Genomic DNA, 15,112 nt, shown 5'->3' with positions numbered 1-15,112 from the left:
AAGAAGTTATGAGATAATATTGTTGCACCAAACCCACATATTACGTGGGCTAAGCACCTGACTCAATTATACAAATCATAAAAAATTGATATTTAAATCTTTTATATTATATATCTCTTTACAATGTAAAGTTACTAACTTTGCAAACTACTAACAACTATTCCTCTTACCTCAATGTCTTTGTGATGAATTAAATTCGGTGACTAGTTGGTTTTTGGGGGGTGAGTGAGGCATATGAGTTGGGCTTTATCGAGCTGCTTAAGTGTCTCTAAGGTAGGAGATGATCTGGGTTTTTATAACCTTGGTTATACATTATCGAGGACTAAATTTATTATTACATTAATTAAAAATATTTAGAATGGATCGCGATTAATCTTTTTAGTTACTCATTTTTAAAATTAATAGAGATTAAATTGTTCTAATTTTTTTAAAGATCAATTTGCTTAATATCAAAATTGAGAATAATCGGAGAGATATTTTTACAATTGGATTAATATCATGAAATAAAAAAAAGAGGTTGCATACAATAAAAATAAAATAAAACATAAAATTTATATTAAATGTTGTAAATAATAATATATAATACTATAATGTAAATATTAAGTAATATGTTAATTTGTTTTTTGTTGGTCGAATTTCGCACATGCAAGTATATGTATCCAAGTAGTATAAAATATCATTCCTATACTGAGTTGTTACTAATTATAACGCTAATCACTAAATATTACTCTAATACACATCCGAATAAGTCGATAATAAAATTTCTTAACTAAGTTTAATAAACAAAATGAGACAACAAATTAAAACAAAATAATCAATCAATAATAAAAATTTAGGATTACGATTTCATCTAATGTATTAGATAATTGTTCTATCTTCACCCAACTTACTTTAATAGAGTTGATTATTAACATGGGTACTAAATTTTCCTTAATTCTTTTCAAGCAATTAAAAATTAATTTAATCTAACTGTTGAGCTATATTTCTATACCAACAATTTAGACCAATTTGATTAAGAATAAACTCCAATTATGGTTACTCAAGGTAATCAAGCATATTCTTGTCATAATTACGAATCATGAATTGGCACATCTAATTTAGATCAAGAGTTATTCATTTTAGACCTAAAACAAAAAGTTCTCTTCGATTTCTTTAAGTTTTGTCGATAAATAGTTGGTCGACTATTATCAATAAAGAACATGAATGAATAAATAATCAAATATCTGTTAAGAATAAAAAGATATGGAAATAAAAATTTATTTAATTAACTAAACACGGAATTCATTTCAATCCTAGAAAAGAGAACTTCGTTCATGAAGAAAAATGAAAAACACCATGAAATAAAAACAATAGCTAGTCATAGAAAAAGGAAACAAGAAGAAAATCCATGAAATCTGTTGATTCTTGATGCTTGAAGACTTTGGCGGCTTCTCTTTTTCTCCTCTCCTCCCTTGAGTTTAGGTCTCTTTTTTCCTATTATGATCCCTAAAAATCGCAACTCTTGAAAATTGTTCAGGTAGTTGCGCCTAGACATGTCCAAGGGTTAGGTAGCCCGCCTGGCCCAGTAAGCTTGACCTGAGTCAAGTTCGGTCTGGACAAGGATTTTCGCACTTCAAGTCGGCCCAAATTTAATTTAAATAATAAAATATTTTTAGAATTTAAATTTAATTATAAAAGTACATAAAATATCAATTACAATATATTTTTTCTTAATTTTTAATAATAAAATGGGCTTTTGGGTGGGTCTAGGCTTGCAATTTTTTTTGGAAATGGGCCTCGACACAGCCTAGACCATGGACACATCTAGTTGCGTTACTCCAGTGAACAAACTTTTCTCTGTGTTCGTTGGACTGGAGAGCTATCTAATTGCGTTTGTTGGGGTGAAAAAATTTTTAGCAGGAGTGAAAATCTACTTTAATTGCCTATCTCAAACTATTCTTTCTCCATATTTTGTCAGACCTACATTGGGTAAGAATCACTTGAAATGAGTCTGATTTAACACTAATAAATTATTGAAAACATAAATGAAATAAAATAATTTAAAATTCCTAAAATTTACTAAAATTAACCTAAAAAACCTAAATCCTAAAACCTTACCGGAATAACAAACAAATAATTCTAAGATGTTAGATTTATCATTTATGTTTAAAGTTTTAAGAGATAAATATCAAATTTATATATAAATTTTGATTTGGTGCAATTATACACATGAAATTTGAATCGTGGTTCATATCTAGACATGTAACTTGGGTTTTGATTCAATTGTACACATTTAAAAAATGAATACATTCATTTATTTCCATATTGGATTAATATAATTATTTGTGTATGCAATATATCAATGTAAAATTATGTTAATTCAATAATGTTGACATGTTGTTAGTGATTTGTGAAAATTGAATCAAATTAAGATTTTATGTATAAAATTGCACAAAATCAAAGTTCATATATGATATTACACATTGGATCAAAATTCATGTATGGTTTTGATATTTATCTCAAAATTTAATAAAATAATATTTAAATTATTAAAATAAACAAATTAAAAATAACATATTTTAAAAATTAAAATAATATGAACAAGTTTAAAATAAACTTGAGTTAACTATTTATAAATATAAACAAAATCAAATAAAATTTGAAACCCATTTTCGATGAGACCGCATAACTCAAATCTAAACCAACTCATTACCAAATCGATTCCAATTTAATTTAAGATCACAATATTTATTCACATTTCCGTTCATTTTCGCCGAGGAAAATGTTATTTAATGTCAATTTTATATGCTTGATATTTGATATTTGATTTTTTTTAAATTTAGTATCTAATTTTTTGTCACAATTTGGTACCGAACTTGGTACCCTTTTTCCTAATTTATTATCTAAACTTTTTTAGGTTCAATTTGGTACTTAAATTTATTAAATATTATAAAATTTACATAAAACACTAACGGTGTTAATTTTTTTTGTCAAGATTAAAGGAAATTCATGTTAAAAATAGATATTGAGCTATGCTTAACTAATTAATAATAAATAAGAAAAAATATTTTTAAAATTTCAAATTAAAAAGAAACTTATTTTTCAATTAATAAAATAAATAATTAAATAAAACTAAAATAATTGAACATATAAAATACAAAAATATCATATAATCATTATATGTCGATCATACATTGATTATTTTTGCTACCTCAAAAAATAACATTGTTAGTATATTAGAGTAATTTTAAAATGCTTGACAAGTACCAAATTCAATAAAAAAGATTAGATACCAAATTAGACCCTAAAAAGTATAAATATTAAGATATGCCAAATATTATATTAAGCCTTTTCATATTTACAAATTTTGCTCCAATATATAAATTTAGATATTTAAATTATTAAATATAACTCTGTAGTCGTATATAAATAAATTAAAAATAAGATATATTTGTTTGCTAGTAATATTCGGCTGACTCCAGGACAAATGGATTTTTTTTTCACGTTTTCTTACACGGAGAGTCCTTCTCCGACCACATTTTTTTTTTTTGAAAAAAACTTTTGCTTGCGAGAAACATTATTCTTACGTTATAGTAGTATTGTTTTTATTTTCAAGTTGGGATTATAGTAAGATTTTTTAATTGTAATGCATTTTTATATAACAATAATTGACACTTGAGGGATGATTTTTTGAATCGTAAGTTGTCTTGATCATTAAATAATAATAATGAGCAAGTCCACATCAATCTCAAAATAAAATAAATGGTTAATTTACTATTTGGTATCTAAATTTGATTTCAATATTCAATTTGATACTTAAATTTTTTTAGCTCGTTAAGTAATTGAGTTTGACTTTAATGTTTAATTTAGTATTTAAGCTCTTTTTTTTCCTAATCGAGTATTTCTTTTCACTAGAGCCACATGTCAAACATTTATTGGGTCCTATGATGCCCTTTAGTATGGGTACCAAATTGATATTGAAGCCAAAATCAAATACCAAATTGGGAAAAAATTAAGGTACCAAATTGAAAATCAAAGCCAAATTTAAGTACTAAATGATATATTACCCCTAAAATATAAGAGAAATGGATAGAAGACAATAAATTTATTCAATAATAAAAGGGTAAATTACACCATTAGTCATTAAACCATGGGTAAGTTTTTATTTTGGTCACTTAACTAAAACAAGTTACAATTTGGTCACTAAACTATTCAAAAGTTTTTATTTAAGTCATTGAACGATTCAATGATCGGTACAATGGATTAGTATCCATCGACGAGTAGAAGAACATATCTTAGATCCAAGTCCATTTCACGGTTAGCGTCGGAGATTGAAGAAAAAAAAGTTATTTGACATTTGGTTCGTAGATTCGTGATGTTTGAAGTTGTTTCATAAAAAACCTAAACTGTAGAACAGGAGGGGAAAGAAAGCTTTTGATTGGTGTAGACAATGCAAACAGATAAAGCCATATAACAATTGTTATACCTTGTGTAGTGAACCTCATAGAGCACCCATGAAGAGCTTGACAGGTGTATCCCAATGGAACCAAAGATACTCCGAACCTTATAACTGGTTCGCGAACCATAGCTTAGCGAGCTTTAGAACTATGCATCTCCACTAAGGCTATATGAGGACTACATTGAGGCCTAAAGTAATTGATTACTAGTTATCCTAACATATCTCATCCTAAGATGTCACATCACTGTACTGTTGAGAGTATCAAATTAAATTTCCACGTCAACAATCTTAAGACACGTAGCAAAGGGACCATGCAAATAGCTCATAGACACTACATGCTGATCCCTTCTTCTCTAACCATTTTACTTTTCTCCAAAGAGATATCTAACCAAACCTAAATACCCTCTCTTTCTTCATTCAACCATAACCTTTTTCTTTTAATTACCTTACCGGTTAACAAGCATCAATTTTAACAGTGCAATTATTTAAACGAAAATTTTTGAAATGAAAATTTTTGAATAATTTAATGAAAAAACCAATAATTTAGTTCCTAATAAAAAATATCCCTCCCTTCCGTCCAATTGAAAAAAACGTGGATAATTTCAATGTTCAAACAAAGCCAAGCTAGAGATAAAATTAAAATTAAAAGAACCAAAATTGATAAGCAAACTTAAGCTAAGATCCCAAATTCTTATTGGTTGTTGGATGGCTTGCAATTTTGGAAGGCTGCTAAAAATGTTGACCCAACCTGCCCCCAAAGTCACTGAAACAGACAATATACGGTATTTAAGTTATTAGTATTATATTAACCCATTATTGCATTTCCATTGGAGAGGAAAGTAAGTAACCGAAGTGAAAGGATTTGAGAGAAAAGAAGGGAAAGACTCTGATAGAAAAATGGAGAAAGCAATCAACAGACAACAAGTTTTGCTTAATCATTTACAACCCTCTTCTCAATCTCATCAATCATCTGCTGCTATTCTGTTTGTATGCCTCATCTTCTTCTTTCTTTGGAATTTTTTGGTTCTTTCTATTATTCTGAAAGTGGTTTTGTTTTCGTTTGATCAGCCTTCAAACTGCGCGGCGGGGGATAGCGCTGCCTATCACCGGACGGCTGCTTTTGGGGATGATGTTGTGATTGTTGCGTAAGTTATTTACTATTCTAATAATCTATATCATGTTATCCAAATTAATACTCTCTTTTTTTTAATCCAAAGGAATTAGTAGGAAAAAAAAAATCCATATTTTATGTGTTTCTTTGATCGATTAATTTTGGTATTAAAGAGGGGGAAATCGTTGTTACACAGGGCATGTCGCACTGCAATTTGCAAAGCAAAGCGTGGAGGCTTCAAAGATACACTTGCAGATGATTTGCTTGCCCCTGTTTTAAGGGTTAAATGCCCTTGGCTTTTTTAAGTTCAGTTGTCTTTGAAATCACATTCCTTTTGCTTCCCATCTTAAGTTAAGTCTCGATGCAGGCTGTGATTGATAGAACAAAGCTGAACCCAAGTGAAGTGGGGGATATAGTTGTTGGTACAGTGTTGGCACCTGGTTCACAAAGAGCAATGGAGTGTAGGATGGCAGCATTCTATGCTGGTTTCCCTGGTATAGTTATTCTTTCAAATCCGTCGTCTTTTTCGAGATTTTAACTGTTTGTTTTCATTGAATTCCATTTGTTAACTATGCCTGTTTTGTATGTAAATGTTGCTAACATAGTTACCTGTTACAACCAGATACGGTGCCTATTAGAACTGTCAACAGGCAATGTTCATCGGGCCTGCAAGCAGTTGCCGATGTTGCTGCTTGCATAAAAGCAGGATTTTATGATATTGGTAACGATGCTTTATCTGATCTACATATTTGAATGCTAAGAAAGATTTAATTCGAGCGACCTTCACCTCGGATCCCGTATTAACCTTCTTGGTTTTCAATGTAGGCATTGGTGCTGGACTTGAGAGCATGACAACTAATGGTAGTGCTCCTGATCAAAGCAAGGTTAACCCGAAGGTATATAAAACACATAGCTTGTTTTCACTATTTTGGATATGTTTTACATTAACGTCTTAATATGCAACTGCATTTATTTTTACAGGTAAAGAGCTTTGCCCAAGCCCGGGATTGTCTTCTTCCTATGGGCATTACTTCTGAAAATGTCGCACAACGCTATGGTGTGACACGTCAAGAGCAAGACCAGGCTGCCGTAAGTTCTTTGGTTTTCCTTTAGAATATACCATTACCTACCTATGTAAACTTAAATCTTTGTTTTGTCTGAAACGCCTTTGTAAAAATAATATAGGTCGAATCTCATAGACGTGCTGCTGCTGCAACAGCATCTGGTAAATTCAAAGAAGAAATTGTCCCTGTATCCACGAAGGTAATTTCAGGTAGTAAATTATTCCGGTTTAGTGTTTTTATGATATTTCATTAACTCACATTGTTAATCTGCAAAGATTGTGGATCCTAAAACTGGAGAAGAGAAGGCAGTCACAATTTCGGTGGATGATGGTATCCGCCCAGACACAAACACGGCCGGTCTAGCCAAGTTAAAGCCTGCATTTAAGAAGGATGGAACCACAACTGCTGGTATATACGGATGAAATTTGTGAAAAAAAACTCTGACAAGAACATTATGTAATTGAATGAAAACTTGTGTTCCAATTTTTTTCTTAGGAAATGCTAGCCAAGTGAGTGATGGTGCAGGAGCGGTCCTACTTATGAAGCGAAGTTTGGCGCTGCAAAAAGGACTTCCAATCCTTGGTGTTTTCAGGTAATGAAAACTGCTCCAAGTTGAGTTTGGCTCATTTATCTTAGCTATTCTACATTATCTTTTAGTGACCAGGTAGATGATGGCTCCATTTTGCATTCATTTACCGAAATAGTAGTAGAGATCACTGATGATATGGTTCTAGACTTCTGTCACTTGACTGCAAAAGAACAGTTAAAGAAGCTATGGCTTTGAGGGGTAAAAAATAGACAATAAGTAAATAACCCCGCAGTGCCTATCAAGTTTACCGAATTTAGAGATTAAAAGCCTTTTAAGAAAAGGAGAAGGAATATTTGCTGCACTTGATAATCAGTTATCTTTTCTACTCATATGTTAGCTTAAAAGGATGAGGTCCTCACTCTGCTTTCCTATGCTCCATTTTGTAGAAGCTTTGCTGCTGTTGGTGTAGATCCTGCTGTGATGGGCATCGGTCCTGCTGTTGCTATACCAGCTGCAGTCAAGTCTGCAGGTCTTGAGATTGATGATATAGACTTGTTTGAGATCAATGAGGTAGTAGATTTTTTTTTAGTTAATTTCATGTTGAAGATTAATTTCATTTGAATTTTTCTTTCTTTTCTAAGTACGCAATATGTATTTTTATTTTCATCAGGCATTTGCATCTCAGTTCGTATACTCTTGTAAGAAACTGGGGCTTGATCGTGAAAAGGTCAATGTTAATGGAGGTGCAATAGCCCTTGGGCATCCTTTGGGTGTTACAGGTACAAATTTCACAATTTGTAATAAATAAATACATGAAAAGCAAACAATGAAAAGTACGAAGAATCCAAAATGCACACCTATGATGAATTTGTGTGTATGTATGATACTCTTCAAACACATGTACGTCTGAACAAATACTACATTACCTGTTCAAACCTTTCCAGAGGATAAGCTTGATCTTGAGGAGGGTCTGGTATTAATTTATGATATATATCGTTTTTTTTTTTTTTTGTATCAGGTGCTCGCTGTGTTGGAACTCTGTTGTACGAGATGAAGCGTCGTGGGAAGGACTGTCGGTTTGGAGTGATCTCAATGTGCATAGGTACCCTCCCTCCCTCCCTCCTTAGTCCAAGTAAAGAATCGGAACAAGTTTAATGGCAGCACCCAATGGAGTGAGGCTTAGTTGCCTTTAATGGGATAACATGGTCAACTGTAGCTTGTAATTGTTTTTGCAATCAGTGATTTGACTTCATTTGCCGTTAACAATTGAACTGAAACGTGTAGACTGGTTCCTTTTTCTGTCTTTATCTGGTTAAGAAAGGTAATAGTTAGAGTGTTTGTGATTGCAGGAACTGGAATGGGGGCAGCAGCTGTTTTTGAAAGGGGAGACTGTGTTGATGAACTCTGCAATGCTCGAGCTGTCAAAAACTAAGGACCTTATATCAAAGGATGCTCCATAGATATGCTTGTTGCTACCTTACAATTTGTATTAAATATATGACTTTCCATTTTCCCATGATTGGATAGTTGTTTGTGAGTTGTCAAAGCTTTCATATTGAAAAATCAAAATAAAGTTTACAAGTTATTTGAATATCTATATTTATCATTTCAATTTCATTACTTTTCAAATTCTAAAATCAAAATCTTATTCAACAAACATAATATTGTATTAATTTATTATTTTCATATAATACTCCCAAAAAAGTTATAATATTTTAATTAGAGTAAATTATCAAAATAGTCACTTTTATTTACCTCGGGTTACATTTTAGTTACTTATGTTAATTGTTACTAAGCGTGTAATGATAAACCGATGTGGCACGTTAATTCATAATTTCAAACAAAATTGTAGGTTAAATTATACAACTAATCTCTATATTTTTTGTTTTAAGCAATTTAATTTTTTTCTTTTATGTTCTTTTAACTTTTTTTTTCATTCTCTTTTGTTTCTCTCTCTGTTTTCCTCCCTTCCCCAATTCTTTTAATGTATCAAATAGGATAGCACAAACCCTCTCTCAACTTATACTTTCTTACACTATCGACTCTCATCAAATTCAATCTCTCACTCACCATGGCACAAACCCTTACACGTGCCGCTACATCCACCCTCATGTGTCACAGAGCTGGAACTTTAATCTCGTAATCCGTACGACTTTAGGCGATCCATTCGTTCCAAACACGCCTAAGTCAGTCTAAACACTACAAAGTGAGGATTCACAAAGAATTTCTTCAAGGCACCAATTTATATAGCAGAAGCAACACAAATCAAAAGAAAGCTCAAAAGAACAAAATAGCCCCAGAAAACTTATGCAATAGATGTGTTTGAGTAAATGCTTCCAATTGTATTACTTTCTCAAAGAATACAAGAATACAATGGATGAATGTATGATTTAGAAGTGAGAGGGAGACTTTTTATTTATAGTTGATCCCCCCAAAACCAACGATCTAGATCAAATCACATCAATGGACGAGATTAAGTCTATCCCTACAATCAAGGGATTTACAAGATCACATAATCAAATCATATCTAATCTTACAAGATATTATTCTCATCCATCTTCTAATATTAGTTTCCCTATTTACCAATGTAGCCTAACTTTCCATATTTGCATCATTAGGCCACCCAGGCTTCAAACGGATAGACTTCTTCAACAGCTCTTTGAATCAGGCCCGCTCACGTGGGTCAAATGATCCCCATTTAAACGATAGACATCCATGGGATGCATTTTGTGTGATGGCCACGGACTTTGAACTGTGACCCGTGACATTCTTCCTACCTATTCTTGCAACACCCTCATTGCGCCTTCGAAATGACGCTGACTTGATTCGCCTCGGAACTCTTTCGTCACCTTGGCTCATTCCCGACTAACCTCACTATCGAGTCGTCCCTTCCTTCGAAACTTTTGCCTCGACTTTCATCGCCTCTTAACTCGAATCGTCTCACTCGTTGGTACATCTCGTCGGTAAGAAGCCACGGCTCTCACTTGCCCACAGTTTGACTCGCTTTGATCGGAATCCTTTTGATTCTCACCACTAGCTTCGGCATGTCCACAGTCTCTCGCCCTTCTCGCTTAAGAACTTTGAAAGGGCCACTATGTTCTTGCCCAGCCAACAAGTTAGAATGCAAAACACTACCAAAGTGTTCGAAATGTAACTTACTCACAACATTTACTCTAGTCAACTTTTTAGTTTGCATCACCACTTTCACAAAGTCTGATGCACAACTGATCTCACCTATTGGTGGTAGCTCATCTAATGAATCAACAGAAATGAGCCTCATTGATCCTAGATTCAAAGTTTGCATCACTACTTCTTCCTCTAAGTCCAATGCATAACTCACCTCTTCCTTGGGTGAAAACCTCGCCACTCAGCAAACTCTGTTGTTTTCATCGAATTGAGCCTCATTGGTCCTAGCTTCAATGTTTCCATCACTACTTCTTCCTTTAAGTCTGACGTCAGAATCACCTCTTCCTTGGGTGAAAGCCCTTTCGATGACTCAACAAGCTTCGATGTTGTCTTTTCCTTGACCACGACGAACTTGAATTACTTTGGACAGTTCCACAACTCATACGAACAACCACACAAAAAGTATTTCACTGGCTTCTTCTTGCTCCACTTTGACCTCTTGGATTCGACACCCCTTGCACTCAAACCAAGTTTCTTGGGCACTTTGTCTAACCCATCATCCTATTTGATAGTAGACTTTTTCGGACATTTTCACAACCTATGCAGCCATGACACAAGAAACACTCCACTAGCTTCTTCTCATTTTCGGGCTCTTTAGCTTCGGCACTCTTTGCGCTGGACCCAAGTCTCACGACTTTACCTTTAGACTTGTCATTCTCAGAAAGCACGAATTTCTTCGGACATTTCTTCAACATATATGAATCGTCGAAAAGAAAGTATTTGATATTGCTCTTATTTTTGTTGGGTTTCCTCTTCCCAACTCATAGTTTCCTATTACCACCATTGTCGTTGCCATTGCCATTATCTTCCTTGTGGTTCCCTTCATATACACCCATTTCCTCGGACTTGGAAGACTCAAACTTGTCTTTTCCTAGACCCAGCTTGACCATGGACTCCACTACCGTCATAGCTTTCGACAACTCTTAGACACCTCTTCGTTTCAATTTGTTTGACCCACGACTTTAACCCATTCTTGAAAGCAAGAAACGCTTCAATCTCGGTTACGTCTGAAATTTGGAGCATGAGTTCCTTAAACTCTCGAACATACTCCCCCACTGTGCCTCGTTGCGTAAGCCATCATAACTTTTCTCGAGCTTCCTCGGTAAATTCTGGATAAAACTGCCCATTTAATTTATGATAGAACTCTTCTCACGTCTTAATCTCACTATGCCTTTTATCTGCGGACCTGTCTCACTACCAAAAAAGCGCAATATCAATAAGAAACATGGAATTAGTGTTTACTTTAATCACATCCTCCATGATGCCTTTGGCACACGAAAGTAGTGCTCCATTCTCCACAAGAAATTGCCCACATCGCATGCAGACCTTGTCCCCGTAAACTCTTTCGGCTTCGGGACATCTACCTCACAATTGAATGCTACACTCGACACTCTATTACTCACGACTGCTGGACACAAGGCAAGCTCTCCATTGAGCTCATCTATTATTGTGCTCAAAGCTTTCGTCGTAGCCATTGTTTCTTTCTTCAAAGCCATCATCATAGCCTCGAGAGCATCATTCTTCTCCGTCAGCTTATTCCTAGTGTAATTTAACAACTCTTATACATTTTCCACATTGGAATCAAGAGACATCATCACATAGTGTAACAGCCCAATTTTCAGTAGTGTCAGAACAGTGATTTGAGATCACTAAATTCGATGAAAAAGTTAAAAAAATGTAGTAATTAATAATTATAAGTTAAGCGTGATTTTAGAAATATTTTTGAATTAGTGAATTTTGTGATTTAAAAGAAAGTATTAGGTAAATTGGGTCAAAACGAGGTATCGAGACCTGGATATTATAAACTGAGCCGTAAATATTTTTATAAATATTTACAGAGTGTCATTAGGGTAGTATTAAAGTTGTTAAGAAATTTTAATGTTCCGATGGTTAATTGATTAAAAGGACTAAATTGCAACAAGGATAAAAGTTTAATTATAGATTAAAGAAAAGTTAAAAGGACTAAATAGGTAAATATGCCAAGTCCCATAAATGAGGCGGCATATGCATGATAAAATCTGAGATTTTTTGAAGTATACTATTATTTTATTATATTGTAAATTATATTAATTATATTATATATTATATTCCAAATAAATAAAATTGTTGACAAATGCATGGTGTATATGATGACATGTGGAAGAATGAAATAAGTAATGATTACATACTTACATATTATTTAAGTAAGAAATATTATATTATTATTTTATTGTTATTATATTAAACTAATTTAATAAAAGAAATAAAAGATAGAAAAAGAGAAATGGAAACAGAATAGGCAAACGAAAACAGGGAAGAAAGGAAAGAAAAAGAAAAAGGGAAGGAAAGAAAGAAAATTTGGGGTTTCAATGTTTCAAGCTCAATTGGTAACTCAAATTAAGTTATTTTCTTATAATTTTTGAGTTTTTGGAGTTCTAGAGCAAAATATTTCATGGTTTATGTTGAAATTTGGGAAGATATTATATTTCTAGACATTGATTATGTTGAATAAATGAAAGAATTAGGGTTAAATTGATTGAATTTCAAGTTAGAAGTTAGTAAATGATTTAATTGTAAAATAAAGTGTAAGTTTTGAATACTAGAGACTAAATTGAAAGAATCCCGAAATTAGGGATTTATGGTGAAAATGAAGAGTTAAAATGAGTTTATGGTAAGAATTAAGAGAGAATATGGAGTTAGATTGGGAAAATAAAATTAGTATTGATAATGGATTAAATTAGAATTTAGGTAAAGTTTAGGTATAAATGGAAATGTTTTGATGAAATTGTGTATTAATAATTTTTAATTGTTTAATTACGTAGCTAATGTCGTGCAAGAGTCATTGCCGAGAAAGGAAAGGGGAAGGTGATCAAGGAGTGACTCGAGAAAATTTACGGTTAGTATTACCATAATTCGAATTTAATTATTAATTGTTAAAATTTAAATTAATATACATGATAAGCAAATTGAGGTAAGAATCATGATTGAATTAAATGAAAAATACATATTGGCATTGAATTTATTAATAGTAATTATTGTTGAATTTTAAATAATATGTTTAGTAAATAAAAATAAGGTGAATATCGATATTGAATTAAATGATATTGAATTGTATGTGAATTGAATGAAATTAAAATGAAGTATGAATAGGTATGAGCATTTGATGGTATCTTGATTGAAAGGTGAAAATGTATTGAATTAAATTGTGATTAAATTGGAATTGAAAGTATGAGAAAGTGATTGAATTGAAATGTGATTCGAATACCCTATTAACTTATCGGACTAGATTGGATACAAATGGCATGCCATAGGATTTGTGATGTGATGAGGAGATTTGTAGCTCGGCCGAAGATGATTATGTTATTATATGCTTCGGTTTATCCGAAGAGGCATTTAATGCCTTATTGGTGTGTTTGGGAGGATATGATATATCGATTGTGTTATGGAGGGTTTATATTTATTTCGGTGTGTTTTGGTTGGATATTCGGTGTGTTTGGGTGGAATTCGCGTATCTCTGTGAGTCCGAGTCAAGTTAATAGAGGCAAATGAAATAAATTACTGATAAAACTAATCTCGAATGATATAGTATATGTGAAAAGTGAAATTTGAAATAAAGAAATAAGAATGATATTTATATATATAAATAATTGATAATATTAAAAGATTGAAATGTTTATTAGTAGTGATAATTGTAATGAAATGTATGAACCATGGGTTCAAGAAATAGATAATGATATAGTTCATGAACTGGTTTGGTAGTATGAGATAATGTAAAATCTAAGTGAAGAAAAGCAAATTAAAGTAGCTATTGTTGAGAAATGAGAAGTGAAAATTAAAAAATTTGAAATAGTGAAATAATATGTGAATTTAATTGAATACAAGTTATTGAAATTTATTTATGGATTTAATGTATCAATTGAGTGTTAAAAGATTATAAGTGTAAAATTGTTTATAACTGAACGAATCGAATTAAAAGATAGTTATTATTATTACTGTTGTTGAAACAAGTTGATTTAATGTATTAAATGTTTATTGAAAGATTAATGGTATAAATTGAATTAAGAAATAGTGTATGAGTTAATTTGAATACAAATTTTATAAAATAAGTTATTATTATTATTGAAACATGTTGGTCTAAATGTTTAATTTGATTATTAAAAGATTGAAAAGTATAAATTGAATATAAATAGAAATGATAATGAATGAGTTGATAAATTGATTGAATTTGTATGAATTGGAATGAATTATTAGAATGAGATGTCGAAAAATCCAATAGAATTGAGATAGTGAAATAAGGTATGAATACAACTAAATACAAGATTTGAAATATTGCTTATTGTTATTAATTATCAGGTTGATTTAAAGTACGAGAAAATGTATTGAATAATTGTAGACATAAATTTAAATGTATATAATTTATCGATTAATGTTATTAATTTGAATTATGGTAATACCACTGAGTATTTCTATACTCAGCGTGCGGTTGTCTCCGTGCGCAGGTTAGTAGAAAGCCAGTATCCGGTCCAGTATCCAGAGCAATCCCGAACTCAGAGAAATTTTAGTTATGTACCTTTGTTTGATAATGTGGCATGTACCTAGGTGATGTATAGGTTAAGAATAAAAGTTTTGTTATTACGGTTGTAGAATGATGTTTAAATTGGTTAAGTATGAAATGGAACTAATATGACATATTTGATACAAGTATGCTATATCTGTTATTTAATTGTAAATTAGTTATAAGTTATCCGATATGTCTGGTAATACTCCATAACCTTGTTCCGGTGACGGTTTGGGGTTAGGGGGTG

The 15,112-nt window shown here is 32.0% G+C and overlaps 1 protein-coding gene and 1 long non-coding RNA gene across 2 annotated transcripts; both read left to right on the top strand.

The window, feature by feature from the left end:
- The first annotated feature begins 5,245 nt into the window (after nucleotides 1-5,245).
- On the top strand, nucleotides 5,246-8,735 carry LOC105803268 (3-ketoacyl-CoA thiolase 2, peroxisomal). The gene is made up of 14 exons (XM_012635344.2): nucleotides 5,246-5,425; nucleotides 5,507-5,583; nucleotides 5,746-5,830; nucleotides 5,917-6,043; nucleotides 6,172-6,270; nucleotides 6,375-6,445; nucleotides 6,531-6,638; nucleotides 6,735-6,812; nucleotides 6,889-7,021; nucleotides 7,109-7,205; nucleotides 7,589-7,712; nucleotides 7,813-7,921; nucleotides 8,161-8,244; nucleotides 8,492-8,735. The coding sequence occupies exons 1-14, from the start codon at nucleotides 5,336-5,338 to the stop codon at nucleotides 8,572-8,574; spliced, it is 1,365 nt and encodes a 454-aa protein (XP_012490798.1). The 5' UTR covers nucleotides 5,246-5,335; the 3' UTR covers nucleotides 8,575-8,735.
- Nucleotides 8,736-12,563: 3,828 nt separating this feature from the next.
- On the top strand, nucleotides 12,564-15,008 carry LOC105801489 (uncharacterized). The gene is made up of 3 exons (XR_001135949.2): nucleotides 12,564-12,694; nucleotides 13,130-13,203; nucleotides 14,807-15,008. It is a non-coding gene; the product is annotated as an uncharacterized LOC105801489 (long non-coding RNA).
- Nucleotides 15,009-15,112: the final 104 nt, after the last annotated feature.

Source organism: Gossypium raimondii, chromosome 11 (genome assembly GCF_025698545.1).
Source record: "Gossypium raimondii isolate GPD5lz chromosome 11, ASM2569854v1, whole genome shotgun sequence".
Lineage (NCBI taxonomy): Eukaryota > Viridiplantae > Streptophyta > Magnoliopsida > Malvales > Malvaceae > Gossypium > Gossypium raimondii.
Note: the sequence above shows the minus strand (reverse complement) of the source record. Positions and strands in the feature narration are given on the sequence as shown.

Bases quoted from the DNA above. Each gene is read 5' to 3' on its own strand.
- LOC105803268 (XM_012635344.2), top strand. From the start codon at position 5,336: ATGGAGAAAGCAATCAACAGACAACAAGTTTTGCTTAATCATTTACAA. The intron at 6,446-6,530 runs GTATATAAAACA...TTATTTTTACAG, and splicing joins AAAGCAAGGTTAACCCGAAG to GTAAAGAGCTTTGCCCAAGC. The intron at 7,022-7,108 runs GTATATACGGAT...TTTTTTTCTTAG, and splicing joins GGATGGAACCACAACTGCTG to GAAATGCTAGCCAAGTGAGT.